General features: G+C 49.0%; 1 protein-coding gene across 1 annotated transcript; it reads left to right on the forward strand.

Annotated features, from left to right (window-relative positions):
- Positions 1-1,268: 1,268 nt before the first annotated feature.
- LOC144179399 (uncharacterized) lies at positions 1,269-22,706 on the forward strand. Its single transcript, XM_077707741.1, has 4 exons — positions 1,269-2,203; positions 17,006-17,164; positions 19,125-21,415; positions 22,525-22,706. Exons 2-4 carry the CDS (start codon positions 17,016-17,018, stop codon positions 22,704-22,706), a joined length of 2,622 nt encoding a protein of 873 aa, XP_077563867.1. The 5' UTR covers positions 1,269-2,203; positions 17,006-17,015.

Raw genomic sequence — 22,706 nt, forward strand, 5'->3', positions numbered from 1 at the left:
GTTCTGCCTTTTCAGTTTCGCCAGCGGAATTGGATAGCTCGTGTGGTCTTTCTCCAGGACGACGAAAAAGGGGCCTTCTTCTCCTCCGACTTCATCTTCCGTCCTGCAGCGGAACCTTGACTGGGGAACCAGTAGCGTTGACATAATCTGAACATGGCTATATAAATCTATCTGCAGGATGGCACCTCGCTGGCGGTGAGGAGTTGGTGGAAGACGTCTCTGTTCGGAAAAAAAAATGCAGTCATATTGATGCAGTCATATTGACAGAAGAGGAAGTCATATTGACAGAAGAAAAAAACATCTTGCAAAACTGGAAATTTTCAGCTAGAAAAAAAAAAAAAAAAGGTCCTAACCCATGGCTCCATGCCAGCGCTATTTAGGGCAGTAACTCTCACAACTAGCTGACCGTGAAGAGGAGGCTACCCTTCGAGTGGCACGGGAGCAGAGCCAGCAACTTTGAGCCGTGAAGAAAATTGTCAGCCAAAATTAAAAAAAAAGGCAGCTAGGCGATGATTATCACCAGGAAAAAAAAAAAAAAAAAAGAACGGCGCATCCACCATAGCACAGTAATGTGTGTATATAAAAACAGTCAGCTTAAGTTCCTATATGGGCTCCGCTTTTGGCGAAAAATTTGTCCTGCAGGTAAAGGGCTTGAACTCGACGGCCGTGGGCGTGTCCAAAGTCATAACAATTGTTTTGTCTTGCTTCATTTTCAACTAACAAGCGCAAACATGCACAAATGGTGAGTGACCGGCAAACCATTTGTCCCTAAACGGAATTTAAGTAAAGTATGCCACATTTTTTTCAGGCCCCGAAACGTCAGCACATGCAGCCATTGGTGACACGTCTTAGCATGCTAAATCGCTCGTTTGTTCCTGCAATGAAAATGGCTGCGTCACATTAATCATTTCCACAGACCCCTTGCATTCATGGTTCTCTCGGCAGTTTTTTCATTTAATCTACGCACTCTCCTTTTTTCCCTCTCTCAGGTACCGCTCATAAAGACAACAGACGTTAACATTCACGATATAGTCTGCAAAGAAGCAAAGAGGAGGTGGGCCTCGCACTGCGGAGTGCGGCAAAGAGAGAAGAGCTCACGGGCACAGAGATGGTGCGGGAGAGGGCACTGATGAAGGGCGACAAAAATAAAATAAAGAGACAGCAAAGCATTGTTAGACCGCACCGACAGGTGGGCCATACAAAGGCTGGGGAAAGCATGAGGAGGAGGGCGAGAAAAGAACCACCAGCAGCGGTGCGTGCGGGTGGCGCAATGGTGTACGCGCGTCCAGGAGGCATCCAGCCGAGCGGCGAGAGAGCGTCCTCCTCCTCGCCCCGCGCACGCCGGCCGCGCTGCCCTCCTCCTCAGGTGCTGCAGAGGATGGCTCGTTGGCTGCCTGCTCCTCAAAGGAAGTGCCGAGGGAATCACGCGCAAATCGTGAGAACGCCGGCCGGACGGCGGCCGCCTGCAGGGGCAGCGCTTGGACCTCGTCGTCGCTCGGGCAGCGTGGACGCCGCTGGCCACAGACGAGTGACTCCGCCGCAAACGGCGCCTCTCCAACGCAACTTCTCGCACCCCGTTTGACAGCAGTAGTGGAATCTTCAGTGAGTGGAAAAAACTGCCGGTGCCGCGTGGAGGGATGGACCGACTCATCCAGCGCTTCCGTTGGAACTCTGCGGGTGCCGGCGTCTTGTAGCCGAGTTTAGTATTGATGCTGGGAAATGATCCCCAATGTTCATCATTTTATGACACTCGTGGTCAAGTAACCAACGACGGAAGATGTCCAGGCACAATGTGATGGGGATGCATCTGATCTTGAGGCCTGATTCCCGCAGTGAAGCAAGTGAACGCAGTCGTTGAAAGAAGCCAGGGATGATATGCGTTTTTTATCTCCGTTTGTTGTTTGTGCAAATTCCCAGCTCGAAAGTGAGAAACTCCCAAAGCCTCGGAGAAAAGCTGCCTTAATTCAGATTGTTTTTATGTGCCATTTAAAGCAGTGTTAGGTACGTATTTTTTTTTTTTATGAGGAAAGTGACTTATTAGAAACCTGGCTGCTGTGTCTACTAGACATTTCATCTTATCTCCAGAAGTGACGCTTGTGCTTTATTGGTGCGGACAGTGGGCGTGAAAGAAGCATCATCCCATCACTGATGCCTGCGGTCACGATGTAAACACGCAACTTCACCTGAGTCTTCAACAACGGAGGTAAGCTTGTTGCTTTATGTAAGCGCATGTGCATATGACACTAGAACTGCAAGTTTAAATTCGGTGCACTGCTTTAATTGCGCCCTGCTAACGTCCACATGTTTTTTACTGCTAACAGTTAGCACGTGACCGTTTTTTCAGCTGTCATACCGCCAGGCTCAATTTGAAGGTTATCGCGGGAGCACCGAGCAAACAAGACCAGAGCGCCGTTCCGTGGCACTATTTTTCATTCGCGAAGATGAGATTGTGCTGCCTTCACTCACCTCTTGGCTGTTGCATACAATTCGCTCACCCCATTCTGCAAAGGCCGACTGCCGCAGTTTTTTTTCTTCATTCCTTTTTGGGTGACGTATCCGCGTTTCGTTCCTCGGCAACCTGATAACACCAAAGATACCTCGGCATTGCGGAAGCAAATTACAATTTTTTTGCGCAACAATGCCCCGGCATGCCGGCATAGTTACCTTGAGAAGGTTGCGTATCGTTGTGAAGTATATCGATGAAAGGATAAAGAAAAAAAGAAACGAGCGTGACCTTTATCGTCTTTGACGGTAGTGCGCGCACTGCCTGGAACAGCCATGGGAGAAGCAAACCTAGCATAATCTCGTTGTGGCTGATGCTAACAAGTGTCACGCTAAGGCGCTGTCGTCGCGGTCGGTTGGTGCTCCCGCGATCACCTTCAAATTGATCCCGACTGTACATTGTTTCGACTCCCTTGCAAGCTCGTTCGTGTCCTCGATACTTTTGCAAGAAGTATCACGGACACAGGCAAGGAAATATTGACGCCACTGCCTTCTTCCCTTACCGCTGCCCCGACAAAAAATCGAGTTATCCCTTTGAATGTTAAAAATTACCGAATCAAAAATCTGAAGAGAAAAAGCGTAAGAAAGCGACAGGACTCATTGACAACTTTCCGACGAATACTATGCGGCCTTTGCAACGCACTTGCCTGCAGGCTAACAGGGTTCTGGAGCGTATTACGTGAATTATCACCAGTGCGTTACACCTGTGCCCGGCGGAAATCGATGACCATTCAAAGTTTCGAGGGTCGTTGAATCCAACGGACATGCAGAGTTCAGTCTCGGCCAGGCCATGTACGAAGGTCATTCAACAGTTTGCTGCTCACTACACCAGGTTGTCGATAAGGTGTTAGAATTAATAAAGGAAAGTTATTACGGCTGAACGAAAACCACGTCAACAGTCCATTTTCTTTAATTTTATATTGTTTCTGTGCAGCACAGCGACGCAAACGTTTGTTTAGAAACAGTGCGACATTCCACTTATGGCGTCAAGTAACATCATGACTACGTTTCTCAGCACCGTTTTTACATCGTGAGGACGCAAAATGATACACTCTAACATTATTTTAAAGTGACAATTTTTATCTGATGCCTAAAGGTTCAAGTGAGTATTAAATTGAGGAGGATACAATGGAAAGCACATGATAATTACTCCTTGTGGCGTAACTGTACACAATAAATACGATCGCAGTGGACTTACTCTGGTAGTACATACACAAATCAACACAAAAAATGCATTAACAATATACAAGGACAGAAGAAAAATCGCAACGGCAGCAAAAAATCACGATGCAACTGCAAGGAGTGCAGCGAGAACAGATAGAACGCGCAGCCTTTAAGCGATCTCAGAAAGCGTTAGCGGCTTCTGAGAAGGTTTCGGACGCATTTCAGCCTTCCTTGACTTTTTACTTTGTTGCGCCCTGAGAAAGAGGCTGACGGTGCTGACGACTATTTAAACAGCGTTTCGCGACCGCCTTCGGGATCTAGGACCATTGAAGCCCAACATCGTCGTTTAAAGTGGCCCCTTCGAGGCAAACCGATCACGATTCAGTTCGATGGTCACCGGTTTCAATGACCATTGAAGCGCGGTGGTCTGACACAGTTTTCCAGCCAGTACAATAACTTGCGCATCAGATCGCCGCTGTTTAACTAGAAGTCATGACAAGAATAAAAAAAAACTAATTTTCTAGCCAAAGGTAGTAAGGCGTTTGGGATTGCTGAATAATATCACGAACAGTTACGACATTGGCAAAATCAAGAAGTGCATGGCTTTCGGTGAAGCTTTGAACCAACCGACGTAAGTGTTCACTAGCGAAGGACCTGCAATCCGAGTACCGCATTTTCGCGCGTATGACCAGCCCCTGCATATAGTCCGCACCCCCACTTTCAGCCCACCGGAAAAGAAAAAAAAATCCTCGCGTATTATTTGCCCGCACATTTGATACAGAAAAGGCTGCACCAAAGCTACTGCTCAAGCAACACATCACATACTATGCAGACAGAAAAACCGTATATGTAGCAATTGGAATACACTGATTGCAAGTCAAAAGTAGCAATTCACTCAGAGGCACTGCTCTCGCTAGAGCGATCACTTGAGCCGCAGTCCCGTTGTACACATTGTCATCTTGTATGTCTTGCGCAATCGCTGCCATGGAAGGCTTACTCACGGTTACTGCATAGGAGCTTCACTGCACAATTCGCATTGCCGTGAAGCTGCACTGAAGGAAAAACCCCGCGTATTATCCGCACCCCTACTTTTCCACTGAAATTTTCGCATTTTTGGTGCGGGTTATACGCGCTAAATTACGGTATTCCCTACATTCGATTTTTTTTGCAGTCTACAGGATCCAGAACCACGAAAATAGGCGAAAATCTTTTATGCTACCATCAGCGTGTGTTAAAACCATCAGTTGTATGCTTCTTACTAGAGCCACTAGATCAGCGTAGCTTATATAGTGGCTCTAGTTCTGACCAAGGGCATGATGTCATAAAAGCTACCGGGTTAGCATGATTCTTCGTACCATGGGGCATTTTATTTCATGTTCGCACGTATAGAGCACCAGTGCATGGATCTCGAACTAAAATTTTAGCACGGCTTCTGTTCAAAATCTACAGATGACCATATTTGTACGGCCTGGCAGAGAGCAGCGGCGGCCAGTGTCTTGGCGAAGATTCCACCGCTAGCCAGGTGCGCGCCATGCCAGACGGAGGGGGCCAACATTCCTCCATCTGCCGTTCTGTTGAGCCACATCTGCCGCGACGAGCTGACAGCCGCATCTGCCGCCAAGTGAAGGCGAACGTCTGGACGCGTAACGATCGCGTCGCTCTCGCCCGCCTTCGAAGCGCGACGCTTGCTTGTACACCGGTGAAGGAGAAGACAGCCGGGGATCTTTATTCTCGCAACAGCCACCACAGACTGTTTGCGCTGTGTGGTGAGGTGCTCAGTGTTTATGATCGAGGAGCCAATTCTGCGTAAGGGGTAATTGCTGGCGCCGCAAGCTAGCGGAACAAAGCCTACAAGGAAAAACCGCTCTTCCCTCTCACGTGTAGGTACGGGAAAAACAGTAAAGGGGCCAGGGGATCAGGGATCGAAACTTGTTGCGTAGGTGTGCCGGCCCGGCGGCCTTCATTTTGTGTGGGCAGGTGATTCTCTATTCCCCCAATGAACTGTACTCTAGCAATGCCTGGTGGAGATTTGGGGTTGGCCGCCTCGTCGTTTCCCAAACCCCTTTGCTTGCCCCCGTAAGTGCAAAAAACAGTAAGGACAGCAGGCGTCGCCAATCATGCACTGTGAAGAGATGAACAGCTCAGTGGAAGTAGTTCTCGCAAAGAAACAACCGGCTGCCAATATGTTTACTTTCATTTCCGCTCGACTTTGCAATACCCTTTGAGCCATGACAGTATTTGACGTAAACATAAAATATCTATCATTCGAATAAATTCAAAATAAATTACACAGGGTAATTTAGACATTGGATAAACCACAGGGTGAAATACTTCGTAAAATATAATCGAATCAATTGCTGATGACCACAGGTCGGCTCAACGTCATGACGCTCAAATTTCTTTAGAGCGACGGCATTTTTTGTTTACTAAATTAAGGGATAATTGAAGCTTCTTTCCGAATATGACGAGTAGCTTTGAACGTGTTAATCTTTAAGCACCTTCTGCTGTCTTTCGGTCGATAATTTAGCCAAATCTTGCGCAGATCTGCAGTAGGCGTAATTAAGTTGATACCAGGTAAGTCAATATCAATGCGACACACTTCGAACGCTTACTCTCGTTTGAAGCTGCGTGCACGTTACCTGACTCACAAGGGCACGACGCAGTTTTAGTCACATATTTGCATTCTTCGCAGATGGATGGCCGATATTAAGGCTGTGTCTGACTGAGAACCGCAAAACCTGTCTTTCAACACCATTACCTATCTGCCTTCGACTTCTACAACGTGGCTGAAAGAAGCAATTTCAAATGATTTTGCGGGTAGGATTATTGCTTTGTAGTTTTAAAGACATCCGCATCCTTCAAGTTGCCTCAGAAGCAGTGAGATTCGAACGAAGTGAATCTCTGCTTGCGATTCAAGTGAACAATGACTCAATAGAAGCGTAATTTAAGTGAACTTTAACTCAAGTTTCAAGTGAACCTTAATTCGCCATAAATGTATGTAGGGGGAGGCGGCGCGGCATCCTCTCCTCCTCTCTCTTATATCAGCCACTACTGCTCGTACACTCAGCTCAAGTTCTAAAACTGGAACACTAAGTTTCGCTTTCCAGCCGTAGTTCGGTTTCTTGAGGTTTCACTAAGATAGCCCATGTTTTCCCCACCAACTTTTATCACTTCAATGCTATCAATAAGGTAGTACTAGAAAAAACAAAAATGTGTTGATTTTATTCGCTTTGATCTTTGTCCGGGAAGCAATAGAAAATCAATTAGTTACGTGTTTATAAGAAACTGCTCAAAGTATGACTTCACAGCCGAGAGAAGTAATTTTGTCGCACTACTAATTATTTTAAATTCTATTTGAGAACAGAATACCGCGTAACTTTTTCGATGGTTGCACACTTCTCTGATCTGTAGTTGTATACAATGTCAGCCGCAGTACGAACTCATTGTAACGCTTCCCAGCCAATTGTCTCGAAGCGTTCATGTATAACTCGGAGGTTTAACCATGCAAAGGTGCTCTGGTACTATAAGGAGAGCCGCAGTGTGTTCACAGATTAGGTAATCAACGGGCGCTGAAATCTCGCCTCTATCAGCTGGAAACGAACGCGCGACCTCTTACACTCCGCAGCACAACACCATCAAAGTGAGAGCATAGCTCACTTTAATGGGCTCGCTTGACAAGTAAGCTCCAACTCCAAACCGGTCCGTTTCACCGGGAATGCGTCGATCCCGTCTAACTCGATCGCACCTTTTCGGCATTTGCTATGCAAACACCTGCTGTTTCTCGCTTCCACGGCCCACTTTATCGCCCTCTTCCCCGCTCTCTCTGCGGTCGCCGCAAACAGCACCCCGACAGGCAGCGCGCCCGCTGCATGCCGATGTCGCACCAGCAGTGCTCGGGAAAAAAGTGACTTCCGTCCGGGCGGGGAGAACTAAGAAGAAGAAAGGCGAGATCCTCGCGGCGAGTGTGGCATGGGAGCAACTACTGAGCGAGCTCTGGCAACCCTGCGTCGAGCCTTGCTGGGCTGCACCAGCGCTCGCACTAATGACCCCGGTTCACACGCGGCATGCAGTATTCTGCAAGAGTAGAGCGGTGCTCATTACTCTGCCAGGCGGTTTTGCTTTCGAATATCACCACGGGTGAAAGCTGTTTTAGAAGTACGCGGTTCTGCACCATTGCATCGGAAATTGCGGGCCTTGCCCGATCCACTTCGAAGCTTTCTGACCAGACGAACGCGCCGCCCATCACAACTGACGGAATTACCTGTAATAAGTTGCAGCTCTACGTAGTTTATTAAAATGGCTCACTTCCTGGAATATTTGTGGATGGATTTCGTTATCAATTTCTGGGCTTGAATCAATGCAATTCGTTGGGTTTACGGCCTCAGGGAAAAACGCGTGACCTTAGCACTACTCGAGCAGTCCCAGGAACAAACCACGTAAACGTACGCATAATTTGTCACTAGTTAGGTATAATGGGGTGCCGACAAATATTAAGCTATGTCGGGCTTTCGAACAAGCAAAATGAAAAAAAAAAAAGCCGTTGACCTTTTGTGAAAAAGTAGTGGCGAGCTCGAAATGCGAAAGAGAACCTGCGAAAAAGCACGAAACTCCACAGCTAGCGCAGCCAAACCCTCCCTCTATTTTTTTTTTAGCGTGGAAACACATCACGGCGTACCGTTATATCCATCAAGGTGACTGTCCTCCTCCCTAACGTTAAGACGCGCAATGATTATCAGAATGACGGATTCGTATGAGCGAGATCTAAGATCAGCCCGACGTCTCTCTCGATCACCGGGATAGTTCGCCTCCACACCAGCGTCGTGCTATTCATTGACTGGCAACCAGTGAAATCATGATTAAGAGAGACAGTGCGCGTGTTAATACTCAAATTCAACCCATTCAGTGATCTTGCACCTTCACAAAAAGGCCTCTGTGAAGTTTTTTATAATAACCCGATAAGCGTTTCTGTTTGAACAGTACATTCGACAGATACGCCAAGCAGGCGGTTTCTTTTCGGACCAATGAATTTTAGTGCAACGGCATTTTAGTTCGATGATCATTCACTGAAAGGCGTATGCGGCCTAAGTGTGCATATGTGCATATGGACAAAGTCTTGATAGAAGAACTTGACTAAAATAGCTCGTGGGCCAAACCGATCCGAAGCACCGTAGTTTGTTTATCCCCCATTTGTTTCTCGTCTCAGTCGTTGCTTCCGGTCTCCGTGTGCGAGTTCCTTGAATTTTTGCTTGCGCATCTTGTCGTTCTAAGCCTTTTAAACAAGCGAAGGTATGCTAAGTATACGATAAAACAACAGAAACAAAGTTTTGAGGTGTTCAAACTGTTTTGATGGATCTTTAATTTTGTGGTTTGTTACATTGTTATTGCGATGCAGCGTTGAGAAATACAGAATAACCATGAGTGAGTGTCTTTGAGAAAGTCGTCCTTTAGAGCTGCATCTAACATCTACAATGAAACGGTCTATCAGTATTTTTGTAATCTGGTGAGCAACAGTGGCAAGATGTCGAACGTACTAGAGAGCAAGCTGTTACGGAAGTAAAAACAAAAACTTATAATTCGTGAAGCAGTACTCATTATACTTTGTTTTACTTCGATGTTCAAAATTTGAAATACCGAAAAAAGTTTTACGCATCTCTTCCTCGCGCAGTTATAAGCCAACCGTATACAGAAGTCTACTTTAAACGCAACGCCCGATTTTAGAGTAGCCGTAAAACTAGTCCTCAGAGTGAAGTTTACCAGTCTGAATGTGGTGACGTTATTTTTTTAGCCGAAGCCACTTAGGCACGAAAGGAAAGGCACGCCGAAGGAAGAATCCCACGGCGCATAAAGCCGTCGCTGTCTAGAGCTTCGCTTTTAAATGAAAGGAACACCCGTGAGGAAAGCGATTGCTGATAAACCAGGATTGCTGGCTCTTGAGAACTTAATGCACTATTCGTTACCACCCCGCGTCTTTGAAATGTGCTCGTTAACCTACAAACGATACCTTAAATTTGCCGCTTCAAACTAGTCAAACGCGACCGGTGGAGCAGCCGCCGCGCTAATGCACTATCGTCTCAGTCAACGCTTTCGGGCACACAACGCTGTCCTCTCCAACAGCGTACACCGATAGATTTTTAACTAAGGCGTCGGGATGTTCCCACTTTTCTTTAATTTTCGAACTACGCCGCGCAGATCTCGATAAACCCCGGTTCACTCGTCCACGACGCGATGCCCGGTTTGTTTCGTTCTTCCATGAAGCAGCGACCAGAGCTGTAGCTGGCGGAATTCCGCACGCGGCGTCTATAAAAAGTGACTTCCGTCGCTATTATACGCGCGCCTTCCTTCCTTCCGCCAGCGGTTCGGTCACGATGCGCCACCGCAGGGCGCGCTGCGGAAATCACTTCCCATCTGACTCGTTCTTGCGTCGTGCAAGGTCTTGGCGCGCCGTGTGTATATGGGCCGTGCTAACGAGAACGCGGCCACTTAACGAGCGCGCTGTGTTGTCCCGATATGTGCGGTGGTTGCATATCGGAGTGGTCGTTGGCCCCCGCCACACGCCGCTCGACACATTCGCCCGTGCGTGAAGGCGGCGGGGCACTTAAAGAAGGGCTATTTGCGTGCCTGCCATAGTAACACTTCCTCGCTCCCCCTCTCTCGATTCCTGCTTCGATTCGGATGGACCCGGCACTATCGCCCTCCTTCCCTCTTCTTTAAGTAATGAGTCACTTTACTGGCGGTTTCACTCCCGCGGAGTGAGCTTTTTTTTTTTTTTTTCACGCGAACGCGTTAAATAATTTAGCCCAGTGGGCAAAAAAGTCGGTGTCGACATCGGCGCCGACGTTGTTCTTGGTTGACTAAGTTAGAAAGCTGGGCCAGTTTGTTCATAGTCTTTGAAGAGGGAACTAATGTTAGGACGCTACACAGGGGGAGAATGGCTCCCACTTCAAAGACTATGAACCAACTGGCCCAGATTTATACCTTAGTCAACTATTATTCTTGTACTTTGGGCTTCTTTCTACGTGTTCGTACTCCCCGAGATAATACAGTGCCGTCGGTGTCTGTATTCTCCCTTGTGTAGCCTCCTAACACTGGTTCCCACTTCAAAGATTGTTCTTGGTGTCGGCGTCTTCAGCAGCGAAACATGCTCTTTGGGAAACGTTCCATTCCATACCATTCCATTCCATAGCATGATGCATTAAATAGCGTGAGCCTAACTTAAGCGCGGCCGTTAAGCCCCTCGGTTTAGTAGTGGGTCCGAGAACTGGCCAGCTCGAGAGCCGAAGGTCAGGTTTGGCCGATCCACCGGGCTGAGATGGCTGGGCGCTCCAACGGGGTCCGGAACTGAGGAAACTGACCACTTGACTCCTTTCATATAAGAAAGTTTATTCGATGCGGGTTCGATTCCCGGCCGCAGCGGCCAGCAAAAACGCCCGTGTGTACGAGATTTCGGCGCATGATAAATTTCCCCAGGTGATCAAAATTAATCCGGAGCCCTCCACTACGGCGCGCCTCATCGCCTGCGTTGCGTCCGCGCGTTATACGCCACAATCAATCAATATTCCTCTGTCGTGGTTTCCCAGGTAGGCCTACTTGACAGAATTTTCAACATCATTTTGCGCAATAGTTCGCACAAATGCAACGTCAAAGCGAAGCGAGAACCCAAAAGAAATGAAAATACCTCAAAAGTTAAGAGCGGGACAATCGTTCTCTAGGAACAAGGCAAGAATGCAATATGGCTTTGCAGCAATAGCGTAGTGGACATCTAGACATCGGCCGTGCTTCCGGTTGACACTGTAACTCAATAACGACAAAATGTTGTGTAACGTTACAATGAAAGCGAGGCTAATCAAGCGAATGCCACAATAAATCGCTTTGCCTTGTTAGCAAATTTCATGCAGAAGGTCTTAATTGTTCGTGTCTTCCCGAATATCTCCCACTGCCTATTTAATTATCGGCTGTCAAGAGTATATACCGTCGTTATGGCCTCTGTATATACTAAAGACTCCAGGGCAACATTTCTATTCCCTGGTGCTACCATCTGGTCTAGAGGCGAGTGACTACGAAGCGAACAACGTGTGCGAAAAGAAATTCCAATGAACCTTCGCGCTTTAAAGGGGCCATGAAGACAAAATGCAAGTTTGTTTCATTCGGAAGAACTATGCTTGAGTACCTCACTCAACTCCATTCCAGCCACGAACCAAAAAAAAAAAAACAAAAAAAAACTCAAGAAGTATTGAAGAAGTTTCAAATTTCGCGCTGCAGTGATGTGTTATTGGCAGGAGTGACGTCATAGAGGCTAGCACTAAAAGGAATTTTCTCTGTGTTAACTGCGCGTCAGCATCAAACGGAACTACAGTTCCCACTGCAATCGTCCAGTCATCTGTCTTAGCGGTGGTTTAGGCAGGCGTCCGCCAATCACACAAACAAAATTCTGTGACGTCATACAAAGTTGCCGGAAAGTGGCAGCGGAGTGGCTGAGTCGCCACGGATTCACGTGGCTTCTTTAATATCTCCATTATTTGTGCGAGGTTTGCGGCAAAATTGGCGTCATTGCTATCGGGACAAAGCAGTGTTTCCAATGAACCAAACTTGTATTTCGTCTTCATGGCCTCTTTAAACTCATCGCGATCCGTAAGAGCGCTACTGAGATAAATGTGCAGTAAACTATTGTTATAAGACAAAGTCCTCGGGACAGAAAACCGGATTCGTTATAAGCGATGATTCGTTAAAAGCGGGTCCGATTTTTTTTTACGTGCTGCAGTGGAGACAAGAGAACACTGTGGATATATGGCGAGATTTCCAATGAAGTGATTTCGTTCTAGCGAGGGTAACTGTATTTTCTGCACGACATCCAGATTTACCCATGCCCTTTCCAATGGGACACTCGGGGTGGCCGGAGGAGTGGCTGTCGGTCCATGAACGCTAGTCAGTGGCCGTTCTTCAGGGCGTTCACACCGTTCGTTCTCTCACTCCGCCGTTTCCGAAGAGGGGAGCGGGGGGCGGGAGGGGGGGGGGGAGGGGGGGGGAGCACTTCTACTCCACGAGATCAGGCTTGAAATCGATAATTGAGGCACTAGACATTCGCTGGGTATGAGTGGCAATAAATTTCTCCCGGTGCTTGCTCCACATTAGCCACGCGTGATCGATTCATATGCGTGCAGCATTGCGGACAACTGGGCTTGCTAATGGCCGTGCGCCGTTTCGCTGGCTCCGATAGCGCACCTTACCGGTATGCACGCCGAGTCGGCGCTGGCGGAGCTCCCTCTTCCCGACCAAGTTCTCACGACCCGCAGCGACAACGACCTTACCCGACACCTCGCTCGAGGTTTCGGGCTCAACGCGTTCGATATCCTCCGAGCCACTCACTTCCTCCTGCCATTTGTGCAGCCTGTTTCGCAACTTTTGTTCTTGCTTGTCTTTACGACAAGCAAACTGCCTGAGAAAATTAACGACCGGCTACACCTGTGCACATGGCATTACCGGACTAAAGGCCAGCAAAATATGAAAATATCATTGAGCGGTTGACCTTTTTCTCACAATAGGCTACTTCACTGTAAGAAGCCCAGAAAATATTTCATGTTGTATTTAGGCGTATAATCTTCTTCATTACTAGTTCATGGCATTATACAAGTCAAAGGAAAATTAGCGCTACAGTTTACACTTTAAAAGGCGTTTTTGGCCACTTTGGCGCGATTTGATGACAGCAAAGTGGAGGAAAAAAAGGAAGAACTGGCCTCAATATGAGCAATCATACAGAAAACAGAAAAAAGGTCATACACGGCTGAAAACAACGCCTAACCGACCAAACATGGGAGGATGTATCTTGAACTTATTGCATGCGGTGCTGCACAGATTTGTTCCGAATGCGCTGGTGATGCCACTACACGCTTTGAACTCACTATGCATTCTCCGTCCGTTCACACCGGGGGCATAAATTTAGGTTTGCGCGCTTTCGAAGTTTAATTCCAGTTAATATCGTACGATCTTTTCCCACTGCACTTCTTTACGAGAAAGCCAGAGCTTTTTGGGGCTTTAGTCTTCTGATACCCTGCCCACAAAGTAACCCAGGTTGTAGCTTCTAAGTTGTAACAGCGGAGCTGTTTCAGAACGAGCTTGGTCTGGTGGCGTTAGCAGAAAAAGAGTACCAAGAAAAAAAAACTGCGCCGCCTGTAGGGGGTGCACCCCCGCAGATAGGGTATTAAAGCAGTGAAGCCAGCTTTCGCGCCTGCTCGAGTTTGAGCACAAGGGGCATATGCGTACGCGCACCCATTACTACACCATTTTAAAGGTGATACTCTTTCTTAGAAAGAAAAAAAAATGGCGCAGGTTGTGCTAGTAGTGCCAGGCTGGAGAAACAGCGGAGCTGGGGGCGATGTAGCTTGTTTCCCCCTGGGATCCGCTGTCAGTAGGGGGACCGACCGGAACGGCCTTGTAAAATCCGGCTAAACTTGGCCTCACCCCTTAGCACTTAGCCTAGGCTAGCAAAAACATCGCAAAACCAAACGAAACTTAGCAAAGCTTAGCAATATTTAGCAAAACTTATCAAAACCGGAAGAAGCTAGGTCGATCCCCAGCTCCGCTGTTTCTCCAGCCTTGCACCAGTAGTGCAAGCTGCGACAATTATTTTAAGGGGCCATGAAAACGACATACAACTTTGCTTCACTCCGAACATTGGTAGACACTTCTCGGATGGAGACGAAAAACAAAACGCCTGTGTGTCGAGATTTCGTCATACGTCAAAGATCCCCAGGCGGTCAGAATCTATCCCGATCCCTCCACTACGAAACGCCTCATAGCCCAGGTGTAGCTTCCGTGCGTAAAACACTCAGAATTGGAATTTTTTAACACTGGGCGCTTCTAGCAGTGGGGTATTGCTGCTGAGCACGAGGACGTGGGTTCGATCCCGCCCGTGGCGGTCGCTTACCTGAAGAAGACTAAAAATGAAAACTCCCGTTAGTCGACACCGCGGCGCACGTCAAAGATCTTCAACTGGTTAAAATTAATCCATAGCCTTAATCCAGCCAAAGCTAATTAATGCGTTCAGTGCGCCTTTGCAGTACGGTAAAGGGATCAGGAAAGAAAGGCCGTCTATGCACTGTGGGTTAAGCAACGCTAAGACTACAGGTGGCTTAGGCATGGTCGTCTGTGCGCCAAGTTACAACGATGCACCTCAGAGCCGAGTGGCTATAGTTTCGGTATGCAGGTGTGAACTCAGGGCGGGCCGAGCCGAAACCTGGAAACTGGCCATGGGTGGGACAGCAACGGCCAAGACTGTCTGACCTGCATAAGAAGTCGTTTGGAGGGACACCGATACGGGGCTGCGATAGGAGGCGGAGAGGGAGAAAGAACACGCGCGTTCCCAGGGCTTCGCCGCGGCCAAGAAAAGGGCGCAAAAGCGGCAGTGGCGGGGGAGGAGTGTCGGTCATGCTGCAGTCCGCGTGGGAAACCTCCTTGATGAACCTCATTCTCGCTCTCTCGCGGGGCTCGCACGCACGCGGACAGCGCACCTTTTGAGCCTGTTCTTCTTTTTTTGGCGAGCAAAATCCACTGCAGGCCCTCGAGTGTGGGAAGAGGAGAGCTCACGCCGACGCGGCTACGGCAGGCGCCTCTGGGCGCTTCCTTTGTTTCACCTTTCTCCAGGCGCTGCTGCTGACCATTCCCCGAGTCAGTGGGCCCCCCGTTTTCATCTATTCTCTCCCTTCTTCCGAGTGGCCTGACAGCTCGCACGCAGTCACTCCGGAGGACGGCGCGCTGGACGTTAACCCACATGTCAGGTGCAGCCCGCTTCTCGCAGCTGCTGCTGCTGTAAATACGCGGACCCACGAAGCTGGGCTACACACACACGGCCAGAAAAAAAAAAAAAGATAACAGAAAGGAGGTGCCGAACAAAGTCTGTCGTTCAAACTAGAGCGCCGCTCGAAGTTGGCTGTGCGCGGCCGCACATGTGTGCTGATAGCGAGTGAGCTGTTGGGAGTCGAACGGATAGCCGCGACCGGTAAGTCACTGGGCGTTTGAATGTACGTGCCGTTGGAGAAGTGCAGTTCGCGCTCTTGTCTATCTACCTTGGTGGGTCGGAGGGTGTGCCATTCGGTGAAGTATTGCCTATTGTGTGCACGGCTGAGTAGTAGGGGACCGTCCGACGCAGGTTTCCGGTTTGCATCAGTATGGAAGAACAGCCTCAGTTTCGACGTCGGGACGAGGCTGGAATCGTCTCCTCTTTCCTTTCGGATGAAATGTGGTCGCCTATTTTGTTCCAGAAAAGCAACGTTGACGTAATGCTTGGGAAGATCTTCCTTGGTGCACGGGCTTCTTTTTGTGATTTTGTCACTTACACTTGAGAAATGGCCTCGCTGCCGCACATTTCATGACACCTTGCCGGTGCGGCACGGAAGAAACGCTTGCACAGAACTGCGTGACGTTCGTTTACTCATAAAACATGAATAGAGTAGGCTGTGCTGCCTAAACATTGTATTGACCCCCCCTCCCCCCCCCCCCCTCTTTCCCCCTAATCTGATCCCGGGATGAACTGCACGAAACATCTTGCTCCGTGGCGCGGAGCTGTTCCCACGCGCACCACTTAGTACGGTTCTTTATTGGACCTGGCATCTCCTTTTATCATCCTGCGCTGTTAGAAGAGTGAGCGCCGAAGTTACCCTGCGATATGAGAGGCGCCGTGTTGTACGGATTGACGGTTTCCACTGGTAAGTTGAGGTATTCTCTACACGTCTTCCCAGACGGCAGCGTATCACAGGCTCTGTTCGCTCGTTCGGTGCTGGCTCTGAGTCGGAGTTCCTTACTTTGCCCGAGGGGCTTCGTAGAGAAGAAAACACCATATTTTGTTACTTGCTTCATTACGTTACGAAATAATTGGAGGGAACCGGGAGAGGTAGATGGCCGCCTTAGTTATATCTCTAAACAAGAACAGAAAACGCTCATAAAGGCGTGGTATTTCGACGCAAGAACTTTTGACGGCCCACTGCCTTCTTGTTAGTGCGGACCTCTCGGAGTTCTACGGACCAGCTGTCTCCTAATGAAGAGATTGTGGCACGACGGCCCGGACTATAGGCTGTTAAAAGAATAAAATTATATCTCTCTCTCTCTCTCTCTCTCTCTCTCTCTCTCTCTCTATATATATATATATATATATATATATATATATATATATATATATATATATATATATATATATATATATATATATATATATCAGTTTAAGAGAACGAGTATATGGCCTTCCCTACACCTGAACCAGCGCAGCCACACATCTCATCTTTTTACAGGCTTTGAGCGATTTCTGCGTTGTCTGTTTACTTAGTTCCTGTTCTGCGTCTTGCATTCGCAGGTTGGGCGAGATGAAGTCTGTCAAGCAGTTCCTGCACTCGTTTGGAGCCAATGGCAGGGGCGCCGAAAAGCTCAAGATTGCTGGCGAGGATGACCTGCGCGCGACTATGGACTCTCGTCCGGACATCTTGGTGTCCACCAAGGAGGACTTCTGCATTACGTAAGGAATCTTCCCTTGCTTGTTTGTGCTGGTGGCTTTTTATCAGAGGGCGCGATGTGTGTGTGTTCCCGTTTCCAGAGAAACACTTGTCCGCGTGTACGTTTCCTAGTACCTCCAGCGCAACTTTATCCCACTAAGTATTCCCTGTGAGTAACTTCTAGCAGCTAAGGTCAAGAAGCTTTGAAGACTTGAGTTACGTTGGCGCACAAGTGTCTTATGGATCTTTCCTGTAGTATAGGCATTCCTGTGGAGGCGAATTTATGTCGGGGTATTTATTTATTTATTTATTTATTTATTTATTTAGAAGGGAAATTAGGTTTGTAGGTTTACGAAAGTGTATGCACACGTGACTCTGTGACTACTTACAAACAGGTCACACTGAAGTTATTATTGAACATGAACGAACTAGCAAAATTCTAAGCGATATGTGAACTGACATGTCCAAACAAGTTATCACGTGATATAAGGCCAGCTGGTATTCTGGTGGAGCTTTTCCGTCAGCTTTTTTTATTACCGCTAGCACGAATGGTGCGGCACAGGGAGGGGCGATCTTATCGAATAGTGCTTGAAAGGTTTCAAAGCGTAGGACTACGACTAGTGATATACAAGGGAATATTTTTCTTGCACGCAGAAAATTGGCACATAGGAGCTTAACCCAATTAGTAGCCAATGTACGAAAGCCACGTAGTCGGAATTACAAATCCTAAGTATATGGATACCTATTGTGGTGTTTATTTTTGCATTGAGTGGCCTGCAAGTATGTCAAAGATAATTAGTGAAATGATGACAATCCTAGCTGTATACAAGCGCCAACCGCCTGTTTAGCTACTTGGTTGAACAAAAAAAGGAAAGACAAGTTTAGAAGCACTCTATGCGAACTACGCTCTAAGTCCCCGCAGGGCGTCTTCAGTACTACACTCCAGAATGACCAATAGAAGTGGCCTAGTGTGCAAATTCGACGAATGACGAGGCCGAGCATTCTGTTACAGTGAAAAAAAATCCTGGCCAATCCCCCAAGTGGGTATGCGCCACAAACTGCGCAGGAGGCCGCCTGGTTCTTGCTGCGGCAGGAAATTAAACATCCCCCTCGCGAGGGGCACGATCAAATGCAGAGCATTTCCGGGGGCGCACGACGTTAAGTAGTTTGCGTTACGTTAATGTTATTGCACTTGTTGCTGTTGATTGTTATATTGTAATTAAATGAGGAGACGTAATTACGTGGTCACGTGACATCCTTTATTAGCAGGTGGGTATGACATCATTTATTAGCAGGTGGGTATGATTATTGTGGCGCAGTGGGAAGAGCACCATGTACCTCGCGTTCCGCCCACAGGTAGTGAATGCGTTGTATCAGCAGCTTCTTGACGTAGTTTGAATGAGGCAAGGATATAAGGCGCGTTCGTAGCCCTACATTCTGTGTCGGCTTTGTGGCGCAGTGTGTAGAGCACCATGTACCTTGCGTTCCGCCCGCAGGGGCGTGGGATCGAAACCAGGTGCCGGTAAGTATTATTTTTTTTATATATAGTGTAGGGGGAGGGGTGTGGACTACGATGGACAACTAGAACGGGTGACATCGTGAGTTAAAGAAATGCCCTGCATTTAAAAGGGCACCTGCACAGGTACACTCGCAATGCAGAATGCCAGTCACCCCTTGCGTGTTGTCTACGCGCACAAGCCCTTTTTAGTCAGATCGTATGCTGGGCTTCGTCATCCGCCGAATATCAGCACACTTGGTCGCTTCAATTTGTCATTCTGGAGCGCTGTGGTGGAGACGACCTACGGAAACTTCTTAATTTATAAGTACCAATAGTGCCTCCCCCCCTACCCCCCCCCCCCCCCCCCCCGCCCGGCCACCGCCAAGTTCATGTATTCTTTAGCTGTGACAAGTGGATCACAAACCCTGAAAATTCTTGTATTTTCGGAGGCACGTGACAGCAGCTAGTTTTTTTTGCATCCCCAGGAATGGCTGCCGGCCTGCACTGCGGGCTCCTGACATCAAGATGGCCACGAACGCCAGCGGCAAACCTTTTCCAGTAATCTGTAACGTTCGAGCCAACGATCTCAAGCACTCGAAACCACGATTCGGGAACACAACCTCTCCTCCCCGTTCCAGTGGTCTCAGAACGCTCCCCAAATGTACCTCGAACAGCAACATCGGCGCCGCTGCTGCGGATAGCCAACGGCCGTCTAAGCAGGCCGCCAAGCGTCCACCGCTCACTCTGCGCGTCTCGTCTGTGCCGTCGGCGCAAAGGGATACCTCCGCGAGTCGCTCCTTGCTTCCGCCGCCGACAGTAACTGCAGCGCTTGCAAAAAGGCGCCTCGACGAGCCAGCGACTGATTCGGGGAGCCCCGAACGTCGAAATGGCTGCAGTGCCAGCCAGAGCTCGTCCCCGGGAACACGGACGTTGAAGATGTCCACACCCGAACGCCCCATGGTCGAGCAAGTGGGCAGGGGAGATCATAACGTCAATGGTTTGCCCCAAGTGGAGGGCCTTACAAGGATACCACGGTTCGGTGCTGCTCCTGCCTCGAGTATACCATCTCGGATGCAAAAGACAGAAAAGCCCTGTCGGCTCCGCCGTAGTACCAGCGACATCTCACAAGCGAGCGGTTCTTCCAGCACTCCGGCCAATGAGCGACTTAATGCGAGGCCGCCGGCCACTGGTGCAGCGACTCAGGTTCTGTTAAAGCCGGCAGCCAGCTTCACCACTTCTAAAGTGAGCGCAACAACGCGAGAAGAGGAGAAGCAGGTTCTGTCACAAGAGGGTAACATTTCGACGAAAGAGAGAGGTAAAGAAGCCGGGTGTCCACGCGCTCCGAATGAAGAACCTAACGAGGCTGCACCCGCCGCGAAAACTGGGAGGGATAAGGGAAAGTCGAAGAGTCGTTGCCAGAGGCGCATCTGGAGCTTCAGTTTGCCTCGCTTCATGCGGTCGCATTCTTCCCCGAAACTGAACACTGAATCAACTCCAAGCGAAGAATCGCGAAGTTCTACCCTCCCTAGGTTGAAATCAGCTGATGACAGCGAGGCGTCGGCAGAGAACAGCGGTTGCGGCCAGGGGCACCTCTTCAAGATCACTTCCCTCACGTCACTCCATGGCGTGCCCTGTGAGACACCCCCGAAAACGTGCTTCAGTCAGGGTGACCTCAACCAGGCTTCGAGCGACCAGTGCCAACGTGTCGCGACTCGGAAGCCAGTTGAAAGCTGTCGCTTGGACCAGTTAGGCAACGCAACAGACAGTAACGACACCAAAGCACTCTGCTCACTCGCCAGTAGCCACTCGAGCTCTGACAATGGAACAGATAGCCCCGAGAGGCCTTACGTCATGCCTCCCAGGGCCTTAAGAAAGTACATCAAGACCAATTTCCGCAGGCTTAACATGCAGGACGGGTTTGAAGCCCGCACCGAAAAGAAACAAGGTGAAGCAATACTGAAGGTAGTCATCAAGGACCAACCGGCGTCCCCATTGTCACCATTGGTAACGTCTCACAATATTGGTGAATCCCTTACAAGCGACTCATCACTCTCTTCGTTAGTAGAAAGAAAACACGAGGACGAGGAGCTTGCGAAATCCTCTTGTCATGTGGAGCCAGATCATCTGGATACAGAAGTGTCTCCAGAACAACAGAGCGACCATACGGAAGAGGTCGTCACTGACCACTCTCATACGGCTAGTTATTCCAAAGATGAAGATAGAGCACGGGGCGCATTGAAAGTGTTACAACCGTCGCCTACCATTCAAAGGCATTCACCGCCGATGACTTGCTTCGACGTGGACCAAGAACTCTTTTCGGAGCACACAGGCATTCACAGAGCCATGCCCGCCACAGTTCTATTGAGCGCCGCCAAAGCACCATCAGCCGCCTCAACTTCATCGGGCTCACACGCCGCACCCGGTCACTACGAAACTAAATCGGAAATCCCTGACGCCCGGTGTGAGGTTTTCGTGGGCGATATCAGCACATCCCGGGAGGCAGCTTTCGTAGCGCGATTGCCTGCCGCGACTAATGGTAACACGCAAGGCCAGGATCAACGAGAAGTCGCAGACGGCTGTGTTCCGGCAGCAGCGAACAGCGCTCAGCCGGAGGAAAGCGTGGACGTGCTCGAGGCTCTGGATGACAGGCTGGTGGATGGTGCCAGCTGCAGCGAGAGCATCTCCTCTTTCGAGTCGGAGCTGCCAGACAAGCAGGAGAGGAGAACCGCACACTCCAGAAAACTGAAGGTGCTCGACAAGCCGTCGGGCGTGCCAGGTACGTGCGCGCCATTACTTTGTGCATGAACAGAGCGGGTACGTTGAAAATTTAAAGGCACAAAAAAAAAAATGCGCAGGCGGTCGTACTAAGGTGATACAACATCCAACGACAGCTGCTGGCGGGCAACTATGCGAGTATGACCTCCAATATTTCACACGGCGCATCTTAAATTTGGCGCTTTAAAGCGGGGACAAGAGAATCCACAGGCTAGGCGTATGCCCATATGCGAAGGAAAATTTGACAACCACCTGCAATGTAGCCGTACGGCTAGAAAGGAAAGCGAACAGTAAATTTTCCTTCACAGAAACTTAATCCACCTTGGGGATTTCCCGTAAATGTGGTCGGTTAACCATATGTACTTAAGTGTGCCTATGAAAGAATCTTCCTTGTGTTCCTATATGAGAATCGGAGCAGATGGAATTTCAGATACAGACTTGCCATTTTCGATTAAAACCCCTATGTGCACGCGCCATGTATCATGTATGTGCGAGAATGGGTCTGTACAAGTACCGATCTGTTCGGAAATAGAGCAACGTGTATTTCTAATGCTGCTGTTTCCCGTTTCAGTGAACTCAACATGCCATGACGAATTTTTCTTCCTCTTTGTAGGCCTTAAATCAGGGCACAAAGCTCAAAAGGACACAAACCAACGTAGGCGAGAATTGGCCAAGACCGCGCAAAAATTTTGCCAAGGAAAGCAAGATGCCTTGCTTTGCGGCACTTGCTTTTTGTCTATTTGAGTGTTGCAGCGCCCATCACTGGATGGCAGCTGGCACGTGTTCTCTTTCAATGACATTACATATTATTAGATTGCCAGCGCACTCACTCATTTATGCACGACACGAGCATAAAGGGACGAAGGCCAATAGCCTGTGTCGCCACTATTCTGACCTATTGTTTCTATCACGTGAATGGGAGAGGCCGCCCGGCCTTTTACCTGATAGGAGATTATCCCACCGTGTGGTCTTCAAATATGAGTCAGTATCGATTACTGGCAACAGCTCGTACTCGAAAAAATGAGCGGCCGCGACATGCTTCACACCGGCGCATCCTATGAGTGCGCGTTTCTTCATTAGCACTTCGTCGAACCGTGAACGCCGTTGCAGGCGGCGCTCCTCCTCGGAAGCCCGTCCCGGGCTGCTGCTCCACGTCTGCGCCGACCTGTTTCCGGCGCAACAAGAGGCACTTGTCCGGTGTCCAACAGCTGGAGAACGAGGTGTGGCAGGCCGAGCGACAACTGCTGCTCCTGAAGGAAAAGGTGCGTTGCCCTCTCGCTGGCGTGCGGTGA

Source organism: Haemaphysalis longicornis, unplaced genomic scaffold (assembly GCF_048455015.1).
Source record: "Haemaphysalis longicornis isolate Haplotype H1 unplaced genomic scaffold, Haemaphysalis longicornis Haplotype H1 scaffold_4, whole genome shotgun sequence".
In the NCBI taxonomy this organism is placed as follows: Eukaryota; Metazoa; Arthropoda; class Arachnida; order Ixodida; family Ixodidae; genus Haemaphysalis; species Haemaphysalis longicornis.